At 43.1% G+C, this 27,817-nt stretch overlaps 1 protein-coding gene across 7 annotated transcripts in view; it reads right to left on the bottom strand.

Annotated features, from left to right (window-relative positions):
• Positions 1-27,817, bottom strand: part of LOC106581279 (glycerophosphodiester phosphodiesterase domain-containing protein 5) — a 77,144-nt gene that overhangs the window by 20,344 nt on the left and 28,983 nt on the right. For all 7 annotated transcript variants that reach the window (XR_006761017.1, XR_006761016.1, XR_006761018.1 and 4 more), the window contains 5 exons: positions 20,963-21,066; positions 10,347-10,440; positions 10,043-10,102; positions 7,156-7,254; positions 6,739-6,832 (listed from right to left, as the gene is read on the bottom strand). Coding sequence is in view for 3 of the 7 variants with exons in the window: in XM_045703905.1 (XP_045559861.1) it covers positions 6,739-6,832; positions 7,156-7,254; positions 10,043-10,102; positions 10,347-10,440; positions 20,963-21,066 (451 nt within the window). In the remaining 4 variants the exon portion in view is untranslated. The remainder of the gene's footprint in view (positions 1-6,738; positions 6,833-7,155; positions 7,255-10,042; positions 10,103-10,346; positions 10,441-20,962; positions 21,067-27,817) is intronic.

Raw genomic sequence — 27,817 nt, 5'->3', positions numbered from 1 at the left:
AGGAAATCACTCACAGAACAAGCAGTATGGCTGGTGGCATTGTCATGCTGGAGGGTCATGTCAGGATGAGTCTGCAGGAAGGGTACCACATGAGGGAGGAGGATGTCTTCCCTGTAACACACAGCGTTGAGATTGCCTGCAAGGACAACAAGCTCAGCCCGATGATGCTGTGACACACCGCCCCAGACCACGACGGACCCGCCACCTACAAATTGATCCCGCTCCAGAGTACAGACCTTGGTGTAACGCTCATTCCTTCGATGATAAATGTGAATCCGACCATCAACCCTGCTGAGACAAAACCACTCGTCAGTGAAGAGCACTATTTGCCAGTCCTGTCTAGTCCAGCGACGGTGGTTTGTGCCCATATGCAACATTGTTTCCGGTGATGTCCTGCCTTACAACAGGCCTACAAGTCTCTCTCAGCCTATTGCGGACAGTCTGAGCACTGATGGAGGGATTGTGCGTTCCTGGTGTAACTCGGGCAGTTGTTGTTGCCATCCTGTACCTGTCCCGCAGGTATGATGTTCGGATGTACCGATCCTGTGCAGGTGTTGTTACACGTGATCTGCCATTGCGAGGATGATCAGCTGTCTCCCTGTACTGCCGTCTTAGGTGTCTCACAGTACGGACATTGCAATTTATTGCCCTGGCCACATCTGCATTCCTCATGCCTCCTTGCAGCATGCCTAAGGCACATTCACGCAGATGAGCAGGGACCCTGGGCATCTTTCTTTTTGGCGTTTTTGAGAGTCAGTAGAAAGGTAGAAAGTTTTCATAACTGTGACCTTAATTGCCTACTGTCTGTAAGCTGTTAGTGTCTTAACGACCATTCCACAGGTGCAGGTTCATTGTACAAGCATTGGAAACAGTGTTTAAACCCTTTACAATTTAGATCTGTGAAGTTTGGGATTTTTATGAATTATCTTTGAAAGACGGGGTCCTGAAAAGGGACATTTATTTTTTTGCCGAGTTTATAATAGTGAAGACATCAAAAGTATGAAATAACACATATGGAATCATGTAGTAACCAAAATTGATAAACCAATCAACATATTTTATATTTGAGATTCTTCAAAGTAGCCACCTGATGCCTTGTTGACAGCTTTGCACACTATTGGCATTCTCTCAACCAGCGTCACCTGGAATGCTCTTGAAGGAGTTCCCACATATGCTGAGCACTTGTTGGCTGCTTTTCCTTCACTCTGCGGTCCAACTCATCCCAAACCATCTCAATTGGGTTGAGGTCGGGTGAGTGTGGAGGCCAGGTCATCTGATGCAGCACTCCATCACTCTCCTTGGTCAAATAGCCCTTACACAGCCTGGAGGTGTGTTGGGTCATTGTCCTGTTGAAAAACAAATTATATTCCCACTAAGTACAAATGAAATATGATAGCGTATCACTGCAAAATACTGTGGTAGCCATGCTGGTTAAGTGTGCCTTCAATTCTAAATGAATCACTGACAGTGTCACCAGCAAAGCACCCCACACCGTCACACCTCCTCCATGCTTCACGTTGGGAACCACACAGGCAGAGAACATCCGTTCATCTACTCTGTGTCTCACAGACACGGTGGTTGGAACCAAAAATCTCAAATTTGGACTTGGACCAAAAGGTCAGATTTCCATCGGTCTATTGTCCATTGCTCATGTTTCTTGCCCCAAGCAAGTCTCTTCTTATTGGTGTATTTTAGTAGGTTTCTTTGCAGCAATTCGACCATGAAGGCCTGATTAACGCAGTCTCCTCTGAACAGTTGATGCTGAGATGTGTCTGTTACTTGAACTCTGTGAAGCATTTATTTGGGCTGCAATTGCTGAGGCTGTTAACTCTTATGAACTTATCCTCTGCAGCAGAGGTAACTCTGGGTCTTCCTTTCCTGTGGCAGTCCACCATGAGAGCCAGTTTCATCATAGCGCTTGATGGTTTTTGCAACTGCACTTGAAGAAATTGGCCTAAATACATTGAGAAGGAAAGAAATTCCACAAATTCACTTTTAACAAGGCACACCTGTTAATTGAAATGCATTCCAGGTGACTAAAACATGAAGCTGGTTGAGAGAATTCCAAGAGTGTGCAAAGCTGTCATCAATGCAAAGGGTGGCTATTTGAAGAATCTAAAATATATTTGTATTGAGTTATTTATTTAACTAGGTCAGTTAAGAACAAATTCTTATTTACAATGACGGCCTACCAGAAGGCCTCCTGCGGGGACAGGGATTAAAAATAAAAATATGACAACACACACATCACGACAAGAGAGATAACACAACATAAAGAAAGACCTAAGACAACATAGCATGGCAGCAACATATGACATCACAGCATGATAGCAACATGGCAGTAACAACATTGTAGGAGCACAAAACAGGGTACAAACATTACTGGGCACAGACAACAGCACAAAGGGCAAGAAGGTAGAGACAACAATACATCACACAAAGCAGCCACAACTGTCAGTAAGAGTGTCCATGATTGAGTCTTTGAATGAAGAGATAGTGTTGATGATGATGTCTTCACTATTATTCTACAATGTAGAAAATAGTAAAAATAAAGCAAAACCCTTGAATGAGTAGGTGTGTGCAAACTTTTGACTGGTACTGTATATATGGTGTCAAAGCCAGCCAGCCTCTAGCCACACTTTCTCATTATCCATCTCTGTGTGCTGTACTGCAGGTAAGTGATGATTAATGTAGCTAGAGTACATCACTCACACAGGAGGTCGGATTCATTTCAAGGTCAGTGCTTAGGCCAGACTGACTGCGTCAGAAGAACTCTTGTTACAAAGCTGAAAGCCTTCACCCTCTGCCCTCAGAACCTCTCTGGCATTCAGACAGAGGTCCGCCAGCTAGCTACACAGCTAACCTCACGTCCAGGCACCATTGACCTCTGTAAGCCACCGCTGGACCACAGGCTAATGTCTGCTACACTGAAACAGATATTATGTTAAAGAGACATATACTGCATTTCAATAAGATTAGCCTGTAACATTTAAGGATGAATCATTTTAATTTTTGTATTTTTATTGTAGCGATATTACAGCACACATTAATAATGCAACTCTTTGTAAGAGTTACTGTGAGAGTAAACAGACTGCTGAGGCGTTGTGTCCTTTCACAAAAATCCACTGTTCTACCCAAATAAAGTATAAAAAATGGAAATGGAGTGTCTATAAACTACAACGGAATATTCATGAAAGTTATTTGCCTCCAGAAACAACGGCAATCACAATTCAGTATTTAATCTAGGGGATCTCAAAGCACCTCAAACACTACTCTGCCTCCCTTGTACTAGTCTGACAGATTTAAAGGAAGGCAGAAATACCCCAGTACTTGATGTCTAACTGGCCGTGTCAACAGACCTCAGGGGCCTAATAATGTCCTGTGGACTGGTGGTGTCACGTGAGGCCAGAGGAATTCCTAGTATCCCTGCCACTCTGACAGGGACTTGCCCTTTGTGTACATGGGATTAATCATTTAACGCCCACAGCTCTATGAGGCTGTTAAGTCGTCTGACTGTAGTAGCTGAGCTTTGATCAGTGAGGTGGGAGTCAGTAACATGGTCTAGTGTTGTCACGGTAACCAGGTTTATTAGTATCATAATACGCAATACCAAAACAATACCATGGCAAAACATTTTTTTTGGATGCGTATTAGCTAAAGTCAGAATAACCGCTGGGCTTCATTTTTAACATTGAATAATATATGTTGATAACTGGTAGAACAACTAAAATAACAAATAGAATATCTTCTATTCTATATTCAATTTCTTGCTAAAATAAACCACCATATTAAATAACACAAGAATAACTTAAATGTTCCTGATGCCAAACCATATCAGACACTCAGAGCATACAAGAGGGTTAATTTGTTAATCTATGGCCATAATACTGGGTCAAATTACATTCATTAGACCTAAAATTCATTACAGCTAAATAATGTAATATATTCAATGAATACCGGTAGTTTAGTTCCAAAACGACATAAAAAAACACTTTTAAGATAATTTCTGAAGCTTCTATATTGCAAAAGTCTACACACAATGGAATTTACACAGTATACTACGATTCCCAGAGTGCATTTCACCTCCCATGGTGCAACAGGCTGCTGGCTGGCTAGTGGCTACTGCTAGCAAGCCCAGACAAACATGAATTAGTCTAAATATATTGTGGTCAAGTTACCAGTGTTAATTATTTTCGTCAATGAGCAAATTTCAGGTCTGCTGAGTGCAAACTTGAACGTTGTGAAAATTCTGTGCAACTTCCAGCACGCGTTTACTGTGAACACTGAAGCTAAGTTACAGTTAACAGTGGCCAAGTAGGCTACTGTGGCTATTTGATCGTAATGTAGGCCTACCAGAGTGGCCTACCATCAAAAACAATGAATAAAATGCATTCCAGAACATTTCAAATAAAATGTTATTTGTCATGAGCCGAATACAACAGGTGTAGTAGACTTTACGGTGAAATGCTTACTTACAAGCCCTTAACCAACAATGCATTTAAGAAAAATAAGAGTTAATAAAAAATATTTACAAAATAAACTAAAGTCAAAAATAAATTAGCAACAAAATAACGAGGCTATATACAGGGGGTACAGGTACTGAATTAATGTGCGGGGGTACAGGTTAGCCAAGGTAGGTAGGGGTAAAGTGACTATGCATAGATGATAAACATCAGGTAGCAGCTGCGTAAAAAAAAAACAGGAAGCTTGGCCCCAGTGATGTACTGGGCCGTACGCACTACACTCTGTAGCACCTTGCGGTCTGAGGCCGAGCAGTTGCCATACCAGGTGGTGATGCAACCAGTCAGGATGCTCGCGATGGTGCAGCTGTATAACGTTTTGAGGATCTGAGGACCCATGCCAATTTTTACATGGAAATAGCTGTTCTATCATTCAGCCTACAGTAGCAGCCAATGTGTGGTGTTCAATTAGGCCTGCGTTCCATGAGACTTTTGGAAAAAAACATGCAGGGCTCGACATTAACCCGTTTATCCACTTGTCCTCCAGACAAGGTGACTGAACATGTTTGTTGTTTGAGGCAAGAAACCACTTTACAAAATAAAATGCTTTATTATTATTATTATTATTATTATAATAATAATAATAATAATAATAATAATAATAATAATAAGAAGAAGAAGAAGAAGAAGAAGAAGAAGAAGAAGAGAGAATCACACAAATTATGCTTCCCTCTGCCTATTGGCTACTTACCTTATCAAGCCTGTCTCAAAATACAACACTGCCCCTTTAAAACAAAAAAAAAGCTCTTTACCTGACTCGCTTTTCAAAGATGTATAAAAATCTACAAGTTTAATGCTCTTGTAAAACGCCATCACTTTCCTATTGTAGACTACAAATGATCTATAACTGGGCTAATAACTCACTAACTAGCAAAGGACAGTAACAAAATGTGCACACGTAATCTCTTGCGTTAATCTCAAAACAAGCGCATCAACTCATGACCACAGCTGTAAACAGTCCAGTTCATAGTAAATCGCACAGATCCATATATAGCAATGGTGTATTTGCATATAGGCCTACTGCAGCTCTGATTGGTTATGCCGCACCGGTCTGGGTAGAGTAAGGGCTGAGTCGTGAATGTCAATGCAATAGAATCCTACTCCTATGCGTTCTGCTTTCAACAAAATTGAAAGTGACTAATATTGCGTTGACTCAATCACAATTGCCACAGTAAAGGGAAAAGTTGATAGTGTTAACAGGGAAAACTCTAGAAAGTTGAGTGAAGTTCAATCTTGTCCTTCTCTCCAGCTGATAGATATTCTGCGCAGCAGTCCCAGGGGAACATTGGTATATTATAATGAATGGCTCGAACAACCTTCTGGCCGAAGCCCAGCACGCCATCGACTGGGCCACAAAAGCATCCTCCATTGGCAGTGGATATCCTTGCTTATAAACCAGGGTCGCTACACAACAACCTCCTTTCAAAGAGCGTGTCCTTGCGCTAGACCTCACAGGACACCGTCTTACAGGAAGATGTTCACCGGCCAACACACACACTGTCGTGGATTCGAGGTCCGATCACTTCCGACACCAATGTGACGAAACCAATGTAATGAACCCTCAATGTAATGAACCCTCAAACTTATGGCCCGAAGCCCAGCCAGCCATCTACTGTGCCACAAAAGCATGCTCGAGTGGCAGAGTCGATATCCGTGCTTATAAACCAGGATCACTACAATATGTTCATGTCATTGTCACTGAAAGATAATACAAATTTAGTAGAATAACAACAAAGTTACAATGCAAACATCATGTGTAAAATTACTTATTTTTTTATGTTGTTTTGGAACTAAACCTCCCTTGCACTGTACTGCTTTGTAGCACCTAATTCTTAGTTGTTTCAGTAGGCTTGTCCACATCTGCTCTGCAAGCTAAGTATTCCCATAGTTCACCCCTGCGTGGAGGTATGATGTTTTCTTTTGAAGAAGCCATGCTGTCGGCATTTTCTCTCTCCTCTCGCTTGCTTCTTAAATAGTGGCTTGCGCGGTGTCAGCTGGCTAGCTTATTACTGCCCCTTTGAGAAGATTCAAACAAATTACTAGACAGACTCGATCCTCTCAATCCTTAGATGGTGTGAGACACATTTGAGAGAAGTACCAAAAGTAACAAATTCTAGTACCGGACAATTTTTCATGTTCTAGCATAAAAAAGTACAGAACTTTCAGTATAGCACGCAACACTAAAATGGTCAGTAACAGAGTCCGGGTCAGGTCTTACTTGTTTTCTCGGCGCGGGCGACCTGCCCAGCCACCAGCCAGGCCAGAGCGGTGACAGCCACCAGGGCTCCTAGGTGTAGGAAGGGACCTGTGGCCTGACATCATTCAGTGTTAAAGGTGTTGCATTGCTACAGTCATTTACAGTTGTTAAATGGTACGACATAAACAAAATAATTCTGTGGTAATGGTAGGCTATTGCATGAAGAATTCAACAAAAATAAATAAATTAACCCCTTGAATCAGTCTTAACACATCTGTTAGATGCATTTCTATATTGAAATAATGTTGCCTTTGTATGTAGTTCAATAGTAATTAACATGTGATTTATCAAGTATATTACCACATATCAGCAAAGTGTCCTGTATAATACAGTTTGATGCACAGCCCTAAATGGGGACGGGTTTGTTGTTGAACTGACCTGGAGTGATATAGGGATGACTGCCCACTCCTCCCCCCATGTTTGATTGACAGATATGAATCCGATGGCAGTGGTCAGCAGTGCAGTACTCACGCCTATCTATGGGGCAAACAGAGTGTTACAGACCATCGCACGCACACACACAGACACACACACGGCTCCCCCAGGCTAACCATTCCAACCCTCTGTTGTGTGTTTGGCCAGATAACAGCACCCTGGGGCATGATGTCACTGCTTTCACAACCCGCAGGAAAACATGAACTCAAATGTGGGGTTCAGGCAGAGTTCAGTTGGCTACTTGAAGACACACACACACACACAGTATACGCGCCATAGACACATGCAACATTACAGTCAAACACTCAAGCATGTATAGTGCCTTCGGAAAGTATTCAGACCCTTTTACTTTTTCCACATTTATAGGTTACAGCGTTATTTTTTTTTCCCCTCATCAATTTACACACAATACCCAATAATGACAAAGCAAAAAGTTTTAAAAATGTTTGCTAATACATTATAAAAAAAACAGAAAAATCATATTTACATACACTACCGTTTAAAGGTTTGGGGTCACTTAGAAATGTCCTTGTTTTTGTCTATTAAAATAACATCAAATCGATCAGAAATACAGTGTAGACATTCTTAATGTTGTAAATGTCTATTGTAGCCGAAAATGGCAGATTTTTTATGAAATATCTACATAGGCGTACAGAGGCCCATTATTTTACATTTTAGTCATTTAGCAGACACTCTTATCCAGAGCGACTTACAGTAGTGAATGCATACATTTCATGCATTTTTTGTTGTTGTTGTACATTATCAGCAACCATCACTCCTGTGTTCCAATGGCACGTTGTGTTAACTAAATCAAGTTTATTATTTTAAAAAAGGCGACTCCAGGATGCTGGCCTTGATCTTTTGCCCATCTTAATCTTTTCTTTTATTGGCCAGTCTGAAATATGGCTTTTTCTTTGCAACTCTGTCTAGAAGGCCAGCAGCCTAGTGTCGCCTCTTCACTGTTGACGTTGAGACTGATGTTTTGCAGGTACTATTTAATGAAGCTGCCAGTTGAGGACTTGTGAGCTGTTCGTTTCTCAAACTAGACACTAATGTACTTGTCCTCTTGCTCAGTTGTGCACTGGGGCCTCCCACTCCTCTATTCTGGTTAGACCCAGTTTGCTCTGCTCTGTGACCGGAGTAGTACACAGCATTGTACGAGATCTTCAGTTTCTTGGCAATTTCTCGCATGGAATAGCCTTCATTTCTCAGAACAAGAATAGACTGATGCGTTTCAGAAGAAAGTTCTTGGTTTCTGGCCATTTTGAGCCTGTAATCGAACCCACAAATGCTGATGCTCTAGATACTCAACTAGTCTAAAGAAGGCCAGTTTTATGGCTTCTTTAAGCAACAGTTTTCAGCTGTGCTAACATAATTGCAAAAGGGTTTTCTAATGATCAATTAGCCTTTTAAAATGATAAACTTGGATTAGCTAACACAACGTGCCATTGGAACACAGGAGTGATGGTTGCTGATAATGGGCCTATGTAGATATTCCATTAAAATCAGCCGTTTCCAATTACAATTGTCATTTACAACATTTTCTCACATTCCTCTCTGCAGATCCTCTCAAGCTCTGTCAGGATGGATGGGGAGCATTGCTGCACAGCTATTTTCAGGTCTCCAAAGATGTACGCTAAGGTTCAAGTCCAGGTTCTGGCTGGGCCACTCAAGGACATTCAGAGACTTGTCCCGAATACACTCCTGCGTTGTCTTGGCTGTGTGCTTAGGGTCGTTGTCCCGTTGGAAGGTGAGGTCCTGAGCACTCTGGAGCAGGTTTTCATCAAGGATCTCTGTACTTTTCTCCGTTCATCTTTGTCTTGATCCTGACTAGTCTCCCAGTCCCTACCACTGAAAAACATTGACACAGCATGATGCTGCCACCACGCTTCACCATAGGGATGGTGCCAGGTTTCCTCCAGACGTGATGCTTGGCATTTAGGCCAAAAAGTTCAATCTTGGTTTCATCAGAGAATCTTGTTTCATGGTCTGAGAGTCCTTTAGATGCCTTTTGGAAAACAAGCGGGCTGTCATGTGCCTTTACTGAGGAGTGGCTTCCGTCTGGTCACTCTGCCATAAAGGCCTGATTTGTGGGGTGATGCAGAGTTGGTTGGCCTTCTGGAAGGTGCTCCCATCTCTCCACAGAGGAACTCTAGCGCTCTGTCAGAGTGAGCATTGGGTTCTTGGTCACCTCCCAGACCAAGGCCCTTCTCCCCTGATTGCTCAGTTTGGCCGGGCGCCCAGCTCTAGGTAGAGTCTTGGTGGTTCCAAACTTCTTCCATTTTACGACTGATGGAGGCCACTGTGTTCTTGTGGACCTTCAATACTGCAGAAATGTTTCGGTACCCTTCCAGATCTGTGCCTCGAAACAATCCTGTCTCTGAGCTCTACGGACAATTCCTTCGACCTCGTGGCTTAGTTTTTTGCTCTGACATGCACGGTCAACTGTGGGACCTTATATAGACAAGTGTGTGACAAATCATGTCCAATCAATTGAATTTACCACAGGTGGACTCCAATCAAGTTGTAGAAACACCTCAAGGATGATGAATGAAAACAGAATGCCCCTAAGCTCAATTGTGAGTCTCATAGGAAACAGTCTGAATACTTATGTAAATAAGATATATATATTTTTTTTTTATTTTTTTATTTTTTTATCAGTTTTAATTTCATCATTATGGGGTATTGTGTGTAGATTGCTGAGGATTATTATTATTTTAATCCTTTTTACAATAAGCCTGTAACAACACATTTTGGAAAAAGTTAAGGGTACTTTCCCAAGGCACTGTACATAAACAAACACACCAAAAATCGCACATTTGAGCATTACCTTGTGCAGCCAGTGCAAGTTCAGCTGTTGTCCCACTGCTATGTGGCAAAGTGCTAAAATCTAAAAGAATAGAAACGCAGATAAATAAATCACATCACGTGGAAATCCACAGCCACTGTTTTCAAAAAAGGTCAACAGCTGCTTGTGCCATCCTAACTGTCACGTGTAGACTTGGCACAGACATGCCTGGCAACACGTTTCTGCCCTGCCAGGTTACACCACTAACGTTACCTGGCTGTTACCAGGGCCTAGACACCATATCAATATCATCTCACAGTGAATGTTTGATGAGATGACAACTCACCATTAAAAATGCAATATAAGTGAAGCCGGCAGCGGTAGTGGCTAGGATTGGAACAGTCCCGTCGATCCACTCTCCAGAACGGTTATATAAAAACCTGTAAAACAGAACAAAATGGATGAAAGTCAGTTTCACAATAGTAGCGTCTCATCGATATCAGGACAGGCTGCAGCTTGTGCTCCTCTGGTCTCTGAGATGAGAGATAGGGGATAGATTGTAGAAACAACCCGAGTGGTCTAGCAGGAGAAGTTGTTGACACTGATCTAAGGTCAGTTTTGCGTTTCCTCTAGTGGCTAAGGTTTAGATTCGGGGGAAGGGAAGCGGATCCTAGATCTGTACCTAAGGGGCAACCTCGAGCTCCTAGCCCTTTTTGTAAAATTAACTGGCTGACTATAAATGATCTAACAGCCAACACTGATGCTTAAACCGGAAGGCTGAACTCCTGAGCAGGCATAATGTGTTCTAGTGTCCTTGTCCAGGATCGTAAGCCTTTATTATCCCCATAAAACAAAGCAAACAGAAACAAATAAACACAACAAAGGAAGCTGCTCAGAGCAAATGGCTGCAGTCGCTTCTTCTCTGTAATGAGTATTGGAGCACAAAGAGATCATGTAATAACTATGTTAACGTGTTGCGAGTTAGAGGCCTTGTTCTAAAAGGACGTCGTCTCCTTAAGGCTGTGTCTCCACAAACAGGAAAGGAAGGGAAGGAACAAAGACATCATGCAGTACAAACACACACGGGGACACGCACGCACACACCGGGGACGGGGGAGACACGGACACACGCGGGGAGACACACACACACACAAACACATGGGGGGAGACACACAAACACACGGGGGGGACACACAAACACACGGGGGGACACAAACACACGGGGGGTGACACACAAACACACGGGGGGACGACACACAAACACACGGGGGGGACGACACACAAACACACGGGGGGGACGACACACAAACACACGGGACGACACAAACAAACACACGGGGGGACACACAAACACACGGGGGGGACACACACAAACACACGGGGGGGACACACACAAACACACGGGGGGACACACACAAACACACGGGGGGACACACACAAACACACGGGGGGGACACACAAACACACGGGGGGGGACAAACAAACACACGGGGGGACAAACAAACCGGGGGACACAAACAAACACACGGGGGGGGACACAAACACACGGGGGGAGGACACAAACACACGGGGGGGACACAAACACACGGGGGGGAGACACACAAACACACGGGGGGGAGACACACAAACACACGGGGGGGAGACACACAAACACACGGGGGGAGACACACAAACACACGGGGGGAGACACACAAACACACGGGGGGGAGACACACAAACACACGGGGGGAGACACACAAACACACGGGGGGGTGACACACAAACACACGGGGGGGTGACACAAACACACGGGGGGGACACACACAAACACACGGGGGGGACACACACAAACACACGGGGGGGACACACAAACACACGGGGGGACCACAAACACACGGGGGGGACCACACAAACACACGGGGGGACCACACAAACACACGGGGGGGACCACACAAACACACGGGGGGACCACACAAACACACGGGGGGGACACACAAACACACGGGGGGACACACAAACACACGGGGGGACACACAAACACACGGGGGGGACACACAAACACACGGGGGGGACACACAAACACACGGGGGGGACACACAAACACACGGGGGGGACACACAAACACACGGGGGGGACACAAACACACGGGGGGAGACACAAACACACGGGGGAGACACAAACACACGGGGGAGACACAAACACACGGGGGGAGACACAAACACACGGGGGGAGACACAAACACACGGGGGGAGACACAAACACACGGGGAGAGTTGACATAATTTCCGGTCACAACTTGCAGACTTCTTTACGTGCTGCTGTGCGTTTTGTTGCCAACCTTACTTTGCTACCTGACAACTGTACGGTTTTTACTTTTTAATTATATTTATATTTTTAGTTTTCCCCTCAACCAACTTTTTTTTTTATATATATATTTTTTTTTTTTCCCCCATTGAACTTTTTCACTCCAGACGCTTTATCTGGACATGGTTCGTCAGGACCTCCAACAGCCAAAGCTAAGTAGTAACATTAACATGATGCCTTCTAATTGCAGTCGCTGTACTCATAATATACAGGAGAACGATCGCCTTACGGCGAGGATAGCTGTGCTGCAAAACCAGCTTCAGACACAATCGTTAGGCAAGGGCAATTGTAGTGTAGGAAAGGATGAAACAGCGTCTGTGCCACCAGTAAGTACAGATAGTAGTATAAATCCCCTCGCACGGTCCCCGCAGCCAGACAACTTTCTCATGGCTTCTGGAAGGAAATGCTGTAGGAATGCTCAACCGGTGTCGCTCATTCAGCCGACAAACTTTCAACCAGTTCTCCCCATTAACCTGTCAAGGTATAGGGGGCAGTATTTTTGATTTCGGGTGAAAAGCGTGCCCAGAGTAAACTGCCTAATACTCGGGCCCAGAGTTAAATATTTGCATATTATTAGTCGATTTGGATAGAAAACACTGAAGTTTCTAAAACTGTTTGAATGATGTCTGTGTATAACAGAACTCATATGGCAGGCAAAAACCTGAGAAAAATCCTACCAGGCAGTGGGAAATCTGATGCATGTCGTCTTTTCAAGTCATTGCCTATCTAACACACAGTGACTTAGGGTTGATTTTGCACTTCCTAAGGCTTCCACTAGATGTCAACAGTCTTTAGAAACCTTTCAGGCTTTTGCAGTGAACAGAGAGCGAACAAGAAGGCCGGGAAGTTGGTGACTCAGAAAATGACATGAGTTTATTGGTGCGAGTTCACGTGATGAGGTAGCTGTGTTCCATAACATTTTTCAAGACATTGGAATCGTCCGGTTGGAATATTATTGAAGTTTTATGTTAAAAAGGCCCTAAAGATTGATGCTATACAACGTTTGACATGTTTCAATGAATGTAAATAGAACTTTTTTGACTTTTCATTGTGAATTTTTCGTTGCGCTTCCTACATTTGGAGTAGCTATCTGAACACGCAAACAACAAGGAGGTATTTGGACATAAATTATGGACTTTATCAAACAAAACAACATTTATTGTGTACCTGGGATTCCTGGAAGTGCCTTCTGATGAAGATAATCAAAAGTAAGTGAATATTTATAATGCTATTTATGATTTTAGATGACTCCAAAATGGCGGGTATCTGTATTGTATGATGTATTTCTCTGAGCGCCGTACTCAGATTATTGCAAAGTGTGCTTTCCCCGTGAAGCTTTTTTGAAATCTGTCACAGCAGTTGCATTCAGGAGATGTTTATCTATAATTCTTTGAATAACAGTTTAATATTTTATCAACTTTCATGATTAGTATTTTTGTAAATTGTTGTGCTGATTCACCGGCAGTTTTGGAGGAAAAATATTTTCTGAACATCACGCGCCAATGTAAAATGGGTTTTTTGGATATAAATATGAACTTTATCGAACAAAACATACTTGTGTAACATTGGGTCCTAGGAGTGTCATCTGATGAAGATTGTAAATGGTTAGTGCTTAACCTGTTAGGGCTAGGGGGCAGTATTGACACGGCTGGATAAAAAACATACCCGATTTAATCTGGTTACCACTCCTACCCAGTAACTAGAATATGCATATACTTATTACATATGGATAGAAAACACCCTAAAGTTTCTAAAACTGTTTGAATGGTGTCTGTGAGTATAACAGAACTCAAATGGCAGGTCAAAACCTGAGAGATTCCTTTACAGGAAGTGGCCTGTCTGACCATTTCTTGAACTTCTTTTCCATCTCTATCTTTTACTAAGGATCTCTGCTCTAACGTAACACTTCCTACGTCGTCCATAGGCGCTCAGAGCCCGGAAAAAACAGAATGTCGTCATCCCAGCCCCAGGCTGAAACACATTATCGCCTTTCTCAAGTGGCCGATCAAGGGACTCTGGGCTTAGGCGCGTGACCCGACCGCCCCCGCCTTTGTGATTTTTTCCTCTGTTTGCCGAAAAGGAGATTCCCTGTCGGAATATTATCGCTTTTGTACGAGAAAAATGGTGTAAAAATTGATTTTAAACAGCGGTTGACATGCTTCGAAGTACGGTAATGGAATATTTTGATTTTTTTTGTCACGAATTGCGCCATGCGCGCGACCCTTCTTTACCATTTCGGATTGTGTCTGGAACGCACGAACAAAACGCCGCTATTCGGATATAACGATGGATTATTTTGGACCAAACCAACATTTGTTATTGAAGTAGCAGTCCTGGGAGTGCATTCTGACGAAGACAATTGAGGAAAATAAGAACAATCCTACATTTATTTTTGATACTGTCGCAAAGCTAACTAAAAAGCAGCATTCCCCAAGAGAGGATGGCTTTCACTTCAGCAGTAATACATTCATGAACTTCTTTGAGGAAAAGATCATGATCATTAGAAAGCAAATTATGGACTCCTCTTTAAATCTGCGTATTCCTCCAAAGCTCAGTTTTCCTGAGTCTGCACAACTCTGCCAGGACCTAGGATCAAGGGAGACACTCAAGTTTTTTAGTACTATATCTCTTGACATAATGATGAAAATAATCATGGCCTCTAAACCCTCAAGCTGCATACTGGACCCTATTCCTACTGAAAGAGCTGCTTCCTGTGCTTGGCCCTCCTATGTTGAACATAATAAACAGCTCTCTATCCACCAGATGTGTACCAAACTCACTAAAAGTGGCAGTAATAAAGCCTCTTGAAAAAGCCAAACCTTGACCCAGAAAATATATTTTTTTAAATACTTAAAAAAAAAAAAAAATCGGCCCATCTCCCATTCCTCTCAATTTTTTTAGAAAAAGCTGTTGCGCAGCAACTCACTGCCTTCCTGAAGACAAATAATGTATACGAAATGCTTCAGTCTGGTTTTAGATCCCATCATAGCACTGAGACTGCACTTGTGAAGGTGGTAAATGACCTTTTAATGGCGTCAGACCGAGGCTCAGCATCTGTCCTCGTGCTCCTAGACTTTAGTGCTGCTTTTGATACCCTCGATCACCACATTCTTTTGGAGAGATTGGAAACCCAAATTGGTCTACACGGACAAGTTCTGGCCTGGTTTAGATCTTATCTGTCGGAAAGATATCAGTTTGTCTCAATGGTTTGTCCTCTGACAAATCAACTGTAAAATTCGGTGCTCCTCAAGGTTCCATTTTAGGACCACTATTGTTTTCACTATATATTTTACCTCTTGGGGATGTCATTCGAAAACAAAATGTTAACTTTCACTGCTATGCGGATGACACACAAATGTACATTTCAATGAAACATGGTGAAGCCCCAAAATTGCCCTCGATGGAAGCCTGTGTTTCAGACATAAGGAAGTGGATGGCTGCAAACTTTCTACTTTTAAACTCGGACAAAACAGAGATGCTTGTTCTAGGTCCCAAGAAACAAAGAGATCTTCTGTTGAATCTGACAATCTTGATGGTTGTACAGTCGTATCAAATAAAACTGTGAAGGACCTCGGCGTTACTCTGGACCCCAATCTCTCTTTTGACGAACATATCAAGATTGTTTCAAGGACAGCTTTTTTCCATCTGCGTAACATTGCAAAGATCAGACATTTTCTGTCCAAAACTTATGCAGAAAAATTAATCCATGCTTTTGTTATTTCTAGGTTAGACTACTGCAATGCTCTACTTTCCGGCTACCTGGATAAAGCACTAAATAAACTTCAGTTAGTGCTAAATACGGCTGCTAGAATTCTGACAAGAACCCCAAAATTTGATAATATTACTCCAGTGCTAGCCTCCCTACACTGGCTTCCTGTTAACCTGTTATGGCTAGGGGGCAGTATTTATGGCTAGTACCCGATTTAATCTGGTTACTACTCCTGCCCAGTAACTAGAATATGCATATAATTATTGGCTTTGGATAGAAAACACTCCAAAGTTTCTAAAACTGTTTGAATGGTGTCTGTGAGTATAACAGAACTCAAATGGCCGGTCAAAACCTGAGAGATTCCTTTACAGGAAGTGGCCTGTCTGACCATTTCTTGAACTTCTTTGCCATCTCTATCTTTTACAAAGGATCTCTGCTCTAACGTGACACTTCCTACGTCTTCCATAGGCGCTCAGAGCCCGGGAAAAACCTGAATGTCGTCATCCCAGCCCCAGGATGAAACACATTATCGCCTTTCTCAAGTGGCCGATCAAGGGACTGTGGGCTTAGGCGCGTGCCCTGGCCGCCCCCGTCTTTGTGATTTTTCCTCTGTTTGCCGAAAAGGAGATTCCCGGTCGGAATGTTATCGCTTTTTTACGAGATAAATTGCATAAAAAATGATTTTAAACAGCGGTTGACATGCTTCGAAGTACGGTAATGGAATATTTAGAAATATTTTGTCACGAATTGCGCCATGCCGCGACCCTGATTTACCATTTCGGATAGTGTCTGGGACGCACGAACAAAACGCCGCTATTCGGATATAACGATGGATTATTTTGGACCAAACCAACATTTGTTATTGAAGTAGCAGTCCTGGGAGTGCATTCTGACGAAGACAACAAAAGGTAATCAAACTTTTATAATAGTAAATCTGATATTGGTGAGTGCTAAACTTGCCGGGTGTCTAAATAGCTAGCCCGTGATGGATGGGCTATGTACTTAGAATATTGCAAAATGTGCTTTCACCAAAAAGCTATTTTAAAATCAGACATATCGAGTGCATAGAGGAGTTCTGTATCTATAATTCTTAAAATAATTGTTATGCTTTTTGTGAACGTTTATCGTGAGTAATTTAGTAAATTGTTAGCAAATTCCCCGGAAGTTTGCGGGGGGTATGCTAGTTCTGAACGTCACATGCTAATGTAAAAAGATGTTTTTTGATATAAATATGAACTTGATTGAACAAAACATGCATGTATTGTATAACATAATGTCCTAGGTGTGTCATCTGATGAAGATCAAAGGTTAGTGCTGCATTTAGCTGTCTTCTGGGTTTTTGTGACATTATATGCTAGCTTGAAAAATGGGTGTCTGATTATTTCTGGCTTGGTACTCTGCTGACAATCTAATGTTTTGCTTTCGCTGTAAAGCCTTTTTGAAATCGGACAGTGTGGTTAGATAAAGGAGAGTCTTGTCTTTAAAATGCTGTGAAATAGTCATATGTTTGAAAAATTGAAGTTTTTGTATTTTTGAGGAATTTGTAATTCGCGCCACGCCTATCATTGGATATTGGAGCAGGTGTTCCGCTAGCGGAACGTCTAGATGTAAGAGGTTAAGGCAAGGGCTGATTTCAAGGTTTTACTGCTAACCTACAAAGCATTACATGGGCTTGCTCCTACCCATCTTTCCGATTTGGTCCTGCCGTACATACCTACACGTACGCTACGGTCACAAGACGCAGGCCTCCTAATTGTCCCTAGAGTTTCTAAGCAAACAGCTGGATGCAGGGCTTTCTCCCATAGAGCTCCATTTTTATGGAATGGTCTGCCTACCCATGTGAGAGACGCAGACTCGGTCTCGACCTTTAAGTCTTTATTGAAGACTCATCTCTTCAGTAGGTCCTATGATTGAGTGTAGTCTGGCCCAGGAGTGTGAAGGTGAACGGAAAGGCACTGGAGCAACGAACCGCCCTTGCTGTCTCTGCCTAGCTGATTCCCCTCTCTCCCCTGGGATTCTCTGCCTCTAACCCTATTACAGGGGCAGAGTCACTGGCTTACTGGTACTCTTCCATGCCGTCCCTAGGAGGGGTGCGTCACTTGAGTGGGTTGAGTAACTGACGTGGTCTTCCTGTCTGGGTTGGCACCCCCCCCCCTTGTGTTGTGCCGTGGCGGAGATCTTTGTGGGCTATACTCGGCCTTGTCTCAGGATGGTAAGTTAGTGATTGAAGATATCGCTCTAGTGGTGTGGGGGCTGTGCTTTGGCAAAGTGGGTGGGGTTATATCCTGCCTGTTTGGCCCTGTCCGGGGGTATCGTCGGATGGGGCCACAGTGTCTCCTGACCCCTCCTGTCTCAGCCTCCAGTATTTATGCTGCAGTAGTTTGTGTGTCGGGGGGCTGGGGTCAGTCTGTTATATCTGGAGTATTTCTCCAGTGTCCTGTGTGAATTTAAGTATGCTCTCTCTAATTCTCTCTTTCTCTCTCATTGGACCTGAGCCCTGGGACCATGCCTCAGGACTACCTGACATGATGACTCCTTGCTGTCCCCAGTCCACCTGGCTGTGCTGCTGCTCCAGTTTCAACTGTTCTGCCTGCGGCTATGGAACCCTGTGACGACCCTCCCATTCTGTCTGCCGTATTTTCTCTCTTTGTTCTTGTTTCCTTATTAGGATGCCGGTGGGCGGAGTTGGGAGGGTCGTCAGCTAGATGGGAAACACCTGGGCTCGGGTGTGTCCCAGGATAAAGAGACCTCTTCCACAGTCATTGGGAGACTCTCTCCATGCAGACACCTTGTTGTTTTTGGTTGTTGTTTGGTGGCTTTTTGGTTGTTTGCTTTGGCACCTTTCAACACCTTGCATTATTACATTCATGCATGCAAAACACTCACACACACCATGGTTCATTGTTCTTAGGTTACTTTAGTTAATAAATATATATTTTGATACTCCTTGTCTCCACGTTGTCTCCCTTTTGTTGCTTACTCAGAGCCGGTTCGTAACAAACCCTGACCTGTTCACCGGACGTGCTACCTGTCCCAGACCTGCTGTTTTCAACTCTCTAGAGACAGCAGGAGCGGTAGAGATACTCTCAATGATCGGCTATGAAAAGCCAACTGACATTTACTCCCGAGTTGCTGACCTGTTGCACCCTCGACAACTACTGTGATTAATATTATTTGACCCTGCTGGTCATTTATGAACATCTTGGCCATGTTCTGTTATAATCTCCACCCGGCACAGCCAGAAGAGGACTGGCCACCCCTCATAGCCTGGTTCCTCTCTAGGTTTCTTCCTAGGTTTTGGCCTTTCTAGGGAGTTTTTCCTAGCCACCGTGCTTCTACACCTGCATTGCTTGCTGTTTGGGGTTTTAGGCTGGGTTTCTGTACAGCACTTTGAGATATCAGCTTATCTAAGGGCTATATAAATACATTTGATTTGAAACACACACAGGGAGACAAACGGTGAGACACACACGGGGAGACGCAAACTGGGAGACACGCGCACACACACACACGGGGGGGAACACACAGACAGACGCACACACGGGGACACGCACACACACGGCTGGGCTGGCTGTCATGCTGAGCGGTGTGACTGGGATGACACAGCTGCAGAGCCAGCAGGGGGGAAGCACGGGGCATCAAAACCGCCAATTACATCCCAATCCTTATCTGTGCTCTGCTGGCAGAGCCGGACAGCCCCTACAACTACAGCAAAGCTACACTAAAGCCAGGTCACACACTAGAAAAAGACAACTGAGGCTAGGCCATAGGAGTGGTAGACATTGGGAATAAAGGCATCCTCATGCTTCCCAGCCAAAACAGTTCAGAAGTGTTTGTGCATACATTATGACGACATTGTGACGTTTTTGTTCGTTTTGGACTTCGGTGAGGGGTTTTTCAGCTATTTGGGCACACAACATTTTTTTCGAGGCAAGCCTAATGTTTATGCCCCTTCGTCAGTGATTGGTCAACAGTAGGGATTCTTACAATTTTTTTATTCAAAAATACTGCAAACATTTTAGTTAGATGTAAAATTGTCCAACTAAGATCTCCTTGGCAAAAAACTAAATTAATTTTAGTTCTGACTATTTTGAGGAAGTGTGTACTGGCTATGGTGTCTCAAAATGGACAAACAGTACGGTTGCAGCTTTTTTTCTTGTTTTTCAAGTAAAGGTCTTAAGGGAATATGCAAACACTCGTTCGGTTAGGCTAGACTGAAACATGCCGACGCCTTTAGAGTGTGTAGAGAGAGTGATACAATTAAAGGATAGAGAAGGAGAGGAGCAGAGAGATAGAGTATGGAAGCAGAGGTGGTGGACAGAGTGCGAGTCTCTCTCTCTCTCTCTCTCTCTCTCTCTCTCTCTCTCTCTCTCTCTCCTGGGGCATAGCGTGCACATAAAATGTAGAAGGCTTTGAGAACTTGGTCAAGAGCTCGACTAAATAAACCTAATTCATAATTTCAGTGGTATTATATCCTTCAATTGAATGTGCAATGTCTCATGACAGAACTAATACCTGTATTGTTTCCAAGCACGATTGGTTTTATGGTAACTGTGGGGCTTTATGTAATCATGCTCACTATAATCTGCAGTGATAGACGCCCTAAAGCCAATCCATCCCCACCCAGATTAGACCAACCATGATGAGTGAATAATTGGGGGGGGGAACAACTCTACAGAGTTAGCATTTTCAGTTAAAGCAAAAACATATGAAGATAAATGGCAGTATTTAAAAGTAAAACAATCTACTGTAAGTACATGCCAGAGAATCAAAGGGAAGGTCAGAGGAGCATTTAGTGGGGAACTAATTTATTTGAACGGAATGGACTGATGATGGTGATATACTGAGACAAGAATCTATGAGTTGCATAACTAGAGTGCACACATACACACACTGTACAGCAGTACTCACCAGTTGAACTCATTGTAGTCATTGTGTGCCTCCCACCAGAAGTAGAACCAGACCAGGAGCAGAGAGAAGGTGAAGAAGAGGATGAGAGACCACAGGAACTCCCACTGGGAAACAAACACACAGGAACCATTATTACCTTTACCACAGTATCATTAGTCAGATACCATCAGATTAACAAAGCACTTTGGCCAGTGTTGTGTTGAAACATTGGAATACTATTGGTACAGTCATTGTATTACTTTCTTTGATTGCAAGTGAGCAAAGGGCTAATTAGAAAGTCCTTTGCCCACACCAGAATGGCATACCACTTAACATTACCCCCATACGTCAACATCACAATAAACACTGACAACAGAAATGCAAGCAACAACAGTCTCCTAAAAGTCTGGCAGAGTAGTCATTGGGCAATCTGCCCTAATCCAGCAAAAGTGAGAGCCTATAGACTATAATCGGGATGTAGAGAGACTGATGACGATGCAGCCAAGGCTGGCACACAGACTGATGGCTCAAACCTCGAGTCATGACAAACATTTGAAAACACAATTTGCTAGCTGCATCAGAATAAGGTGGTAAACCACAAACGAGGAATGGTCTGGAGAACAAGTCAACACAATAACGCTCATGGTTTATAGTGAATGTAATGTCAGTTCTGTTCACAAATAATTTCACACTCCCACTTTGTGTAGGCATTCACAAAGCCTGCATTACCAAAGACGAGACAACATTCATGCCGCTTTACAACTGTGATTGAAAAGAGAACCACATGTCTGGTATCAGTTGCGGTAGAGGCAGTATAGTAACCATTCATGCAGAAACTGTCATAGGGCCATATTGTCTCAGTAAAAAAGCAGAGGGACTCAAAGCTCCCAACCCACTGTCCTCATTATCAAGTAATTACTCACATTAACTTAATAGCCAATGAGGCCATGAGCCGATTAGTGGTCAGCTGTGTTTAGCCTTCCAATGCCACCGCAAGCTGTAATAAGAGCTCTAATAAAGAGATAGAATGTTCACACGCAGACATGCACACGACTTGGATGACAAAGCACAAAAAGTTAGCTTTTCAAACTTCTCCAGACAGTCAAGACCTTTTTGGCCCATCTATTTAAAAGTAAAAATACCGCTCCTCGCTCAGACAGAACTGTAACAGTTAAGACCACCACATAAATAAAGAACAGAACTGCCCAAAATGTTCATTCTAATTAATTAAACTTTAATTGATGTGATAACCCCTCATCCTACTGAGAATTGGACTCTACAAAGACAGCACGACTGGCTGCGCCTCACACTGCATTTGCATACCAGCCCACCGATTAGCACACAATGAAATCAGGCTTACTCAGAGCCCGGAGGACTCGAGAATGCTTAGATAGAAATGTATGAATAGAACTGACATGACAGTCTGTTTTGCAAAATAACAAGTTGTTCCAGTTCTATACATTACATTTCTATCTGTAATAATGTTCTTACATAGCACCATTCAAAATAAGCCCCGGTTGAGCCTGTATTTAGCCTTGCTGTGATAGGAGATATCAAGGTGATATGACAGCACAAACAAAGCTGTCTGGACGTTCACCTTAGATGACTGTTCCATGGAGGGCATCGGCTGGCTGTGGCACAGGATGTAAGACAGGGCCAGGTCTAATGGCTGGGTGGTGACAGATACCAGGCTGAGCCCTTTGTATACCTTCTGCCCTCCACTCTGACCGTCTCCCTGGGCACTGGAGAGGAGAGCCTAATGTATTTATGTGGAGTTGTGGACAGGCTAAACAGCAGTTAAACTAGGGGGACACTAAAGCACATGTTTGAGATGGTATGAGGATTATTACATAAAAGTTGTTGATTTGGGGCAGGGATTGGGAATATAGTAGTATGAGGGAAGGAAGCCTGTGGGATTTGGATGTGGCGATTCTTTTTAGCCATCAAATCTCTTCCAGATAAGGAATTAAAGTTGTGAAAACAACATGTTAAATTCTAAGACCAATTATTATTATTAATAATAATATTAATAATAATAATAATAATAATAATAATAATAAACCAGAAACTTGATACTGTTTTATGTCTAAGTTTGAACATTAGTCAAGAAGATTAGGCCATTTCCTATTTTCTGACCTAGAACATTTACTACTTCCTTCTGTGACCGTACTAAGAAAATCACTCCCTTTCAGAAATCATAGTAATACAGACTCCAGAATGGTTACCATAGGGTTAGTTTCACATGGCTACACTTCCAAGTCTAGTATTCGGTTAAAGCTTACAATTCATCCCCCCTCTCCCCTGTAACTATTCCCCAGGTTGTTGCTGTAAATGAGAATGTGTTCTCAGTCAACTTACCTGGTAAAATAACGGTAAAATAATAAAAATAATTCACTGTAATGTGAGAAAGCCAGACGTCAAGGTAACCATAGGGTTAACCCTATGGCAGGTTGGGGTCTGAATGGCAGCCCTGCTCATTGATCCGACTGCTCTGGCACTGTCCCCCTGGCTTTTAATGACTACCCAGAAACACCTGGGAGAGGGACACCTTGAGGGCATGTGAGGGGACATTGTTCACCTGCTGAGATCATGGTGGATTACAGAGGTGACACCCCTGGGAGAGAGGGGATTGGATGGTCTATTAGTAGGTAGTGTTTGGACAACAATGAGACTAAACGTTTGGGATCACTTTAAACTGGTTGCTTGGGAGCTAAATCGAGTTGCCAGTTGTGTGAGTGGCAAATATTGCATACAATGTGCAATAATGTGCAATTCAAATCTGAAATAATAAAAGCTAATATTTGTACATGTTAGGAGCATATTTAGGCTGGCTGCCACATTTATTCCTTAAATGAATATTCAGCCAAGCCAGTGTCATGTACAGTATGTGCAATGTGTACAGTATATGACTGAACATTAATCCTGTCTCATTGTTCTTCTCCGCTGCTGTTTAGGAGTGGATCAAACCAGAGCACTCTGGCATGATACGGCCTGCCTGACCTATGATGACATCACATTCTGCACGGCTTGCTTTAGTTAGGGTGGAACATACGCCTTCAGGGCAGGGCTGACACCATAGCATTAAAAACCAGCGTCAAAACAAGGAACCAACTGAAAGTGTACTGAGCGTAATACATCTAGTAGTCTGTTGAATCATACAGTATGATGAATTTCCATTTAAAAAAAAATGGGGGACATGAGGGATGCAACCTTTTTGTTATATTTCCCACAAGACATTTGTGTCCAACTGAGGTCAAATGGTCAACATCTATCTACATCAAGAGGTTAAATGGTCAACATCTATCTACATCAAGATGTCAAATGGTCAACATCTATCTACATCAAGAGGTTAAATGGTCAACATCTATCTACATCAAGAGGTTAAATGGTCAACATCTATCTACATCAAGAGGTTAAATGGTCAACATCTATCTACATCAAGAGGTTAAATGGTCAACATCTATCTACATCAAGAGGTTAAATGGTCAACATCTATCTACATCAAGAGGTCAAATGGTCAACATCTATCTACATCAAGAGGTCAAATGGTCAACATCTATCTACATCAAGAGGTTAAATGGTCAACATCTATCTACATCAAGAGGTTAAATGGTCAACATCTATCTACATCAAGAGGTTAAATGGTCAACATCTATCTACATCAAGAGGTTAAATGGTCAACATCTATCTACATCAAGAGGTTAAATGGTCAACATCTATCTACATCAAGAGGGGTCAGAAAGAAAATGGTGAACGTATTTAAAGGTTTTATATTGAATGAGAGGTTTAAGCCCAACAGAGCCGACTCATTCAGCCTCGTACTCTCCTAGTGGGAGCGGGGAGAGCAAATTACTTTCTTCTACCGGTGAGATATTTTTTGGGGAAATGCCATGAAAATTGCTGTGCTGCTTGGCTGAAGGGCACTAGGCAGGCAGGCAGCTGAATTAGGATGGAATACATCATAGCCTAAGCCTCATTGACCAACATAGAGGCTAAAAATAGAGGGCTAAAAAGGATCAGGGGATAATTATCTTCTGTGGAACCGTAAACACTAGAATTGCTGCAAAAAAATCTAACACTGTCACTCAATCAAAAAATGAGATTCCAGAAATGTCATCCATTCAAACAGCTCTACACTACAGAAGCGTTCTTCTGATCAGTTTAGGTAAAAACGCCTTTAGTTTTGGTGAAGCAAAATATTTGCAGGTTTAAGGCCATCTTGCTGTGCCCACTCCACAAAAGGTGCTCGCATGCAATCCAATTCCCTTCCTACCTGCTAGCACCAAGGCTAGCAGGGTATTTATTCTCCACTACTCTCCAGTGGCTCCATCTAAAACAGCCAGCAGTCAGGAGTGTAGTGTATTATGATTCAATTGACTTTTCTCTTGTGGGGTCACTTCTTCTCATTACCTCCCAGTACCAAAGTCATTATATAAGCTGCCCGCGCCCAATGCCTGCTAGGAGTCCAGGCTACTATAGTGTCATTATGACTATAGAGGGACCTACCAAGCATTTGGCTGCATGGAAGACATTGATCAAGCACACCCACACCTAGCATGGCACACAGCACAATCCACCTTCACTGCAGGTCAGCAAGCAAGAGAGTCCTCCCACGACACAATCAAAAAAATATCACAGGCAGGGAAATGATAATGAATGCTGCTAGACTAGAACTTCCACATCAGTGGTGGTCGGGAACGTTTAAGATGAGGAAAATGATTTCATGAGCATGGCCTTATTTCTATTACAGCACATTGGAAGACTGTCATACATATTCCATTCACCCAGTTTAACATTGCTACAACCTAGCCTATGACTTCAACATCTCTCTACACCCATCCTGAGGTTACTACAACCTAGCCTATGACTTCAACATCAGTGTCTCCCTCCATCTCTCTTGTTTGGCACATTCCAGATAATTATATGATAATACACTTTGGACCGTAGTGTTAAGTGGTGAAGTGTGTTTTAATACAGGACTGGACAGATGCATAGTTTTGATGTACAGAAGTTAATTGAGGAGTGTGTGAATCCTAGAAGAAATTGGTTCTCTAGGACAGAACACTCGACACATTTATATGGAGACTTACATTGATATTTGCAAGTGTGCCTTCTGGCATGTGCTATCGTGTATGTGATGAGTAATGGGTGGGTTACTCCTCACATCTTGCTTGCACAGCATTGCCATGTGAAATAAGTGTCATTCAAAGTGTTCCGTAAGTGCATTCAATAAGCATCATGGAACCTACACAATTTGGGATTTTGTATTTGAATTGAAGGATTGGATACCATTTAGTCTGAGGACTGTTGATGTGTATAAGTAGTATTTCTGTGGATCGAGTTTATGTATGTGCGTACATGTGAAACAGTGGAGGCTCCTCAGAGGAGGAGGGGGAGGACCAAAAGTTATTATTTTTAGATAAAACTACACAAAATATACAAACACACGTCACCAAATAATTTATTAAAACACACCAATGAAGGTCTACAGTACCCTCAACAGCAGTAGGTAGTGTAGAAAACCTAGAAGGCTCACCCCCTTCCATAGACTTGCACAGTCATTATGAAAGGTTGGAGGATATCCTCCAACCTATCAGAGCTCTTGCAGAATAAACAGACATGTCCACCCAATCAAAGGATCAGAGAATGAATCTAGTACCGAAAGCATAAGCTACAGCTAGCTGAGTGAGTGAGTGAGTGAGTGAGTGAGTGAGTGAGTGAGTGAGTGAGTGAGTGAGTGAGTGAGTGAGTGAGTGAGTGAGTGAGTGAGTGAGTGAGTGAGTGAGAGTGAGAGAGAGAGAGTGAGAGAGAGAGTGAGAGAGAGAGTGAGAGAGAGAGTGAGATAGGGCTAGAGACTGCGCTAGCCACAGAGAAAGGGACAGACCACAACACAGAGGGAATGTGTCCTCCCCACCGTCACCCACCCTTTCCTCATGCAGTGGCCTGCCCCAGTCTCTCCCCCTGTCTCCTTGTTGTCCTGGCTGAGTGTCCTGGGCCAGACCAGCAGTTGGTGGGATTGTCACTGAATGTCCCACAGCTCCTCGCAGCTCAAATCCCTTCACAATTCCTGCTGCTGTAGAAAATCATTAGTGTGTTTCCCCACCCAGCCCAGGCCCACCTATCAGACCAACAGCATTACCCTGAGAAGACCAGGGTTAGAGTGTTCCAGCCCTCTGGTCCTCCACCCTCTCTCCAGTAATGACAGAACAGTCAGGAGCACCAACAGGCAGTGGCTTCACTTGCTACAGAACAGAACGACCTCTTCAGCTCTGTGGAGCTGCTGACCTCATAGCTACAAATAATATGATACAGTAATGCCCTAGAGATTTTGCTCTTGCCTGTTCTTGGTCAGCTCTTGATCTGAAACAGCATGTTGTGTTGTCCTTGGACGCTCATAACTGAAGAGTTGAAAAGTTCAGGAAAACATTGGAGACCTTGGTAACTCACTCACTGAACACTAGCACAAGGGAGAGAATACGGCCTCTGATAAATCACACTGAATGTGGTAAGAGACACACTACTGCTGAAAGTATGTTCACTCTTGTTAGCCTTTTGGACATAACATCTTCTAGAAGGTAGCCTACACTTCCACCAACCAACGAAAGCTATATGATTATTCCTCTTTAAGGAATACCTAGGATAGGATAAAGTAATCCTTCTAACCCCCCCCCCCCCCTAAAAGATTTAGATGCACTATTGTAAAGTGGTTGTTCCACTGGATATCATAAGGTGAATCCACCAATTTGTAAGTCGCTCTGGATAAGAGCGTCTGCTAAATGACTTAAATGTAAATGTAAAATGTAAAATTGTAAACAAAATGAAAAACAGTGCTTCAAATATTCTCTTGAAGTTTGTATCCAACTTTAAAAAAAGCAC

The sequence above is a fragment of the Salmo salar genome, chromosome ssa20 (assembly GCF_905237065.1).
Source record: "Salmo salar chromosome ssa20, Ssal_v3.1, whole genome shotgun sequence".
Lineage (NCBI taxonomy): Eukaryota > Metazoa > Chordata > Actinopteri > Salmoniformes > Salmonidae > Salmo > Salmo salar.
The sequence above is the reverse complement of the archived record's forward strand: the minus strand, read 5'-3'. Positions and strand labels throughout refer to the sequence as shown.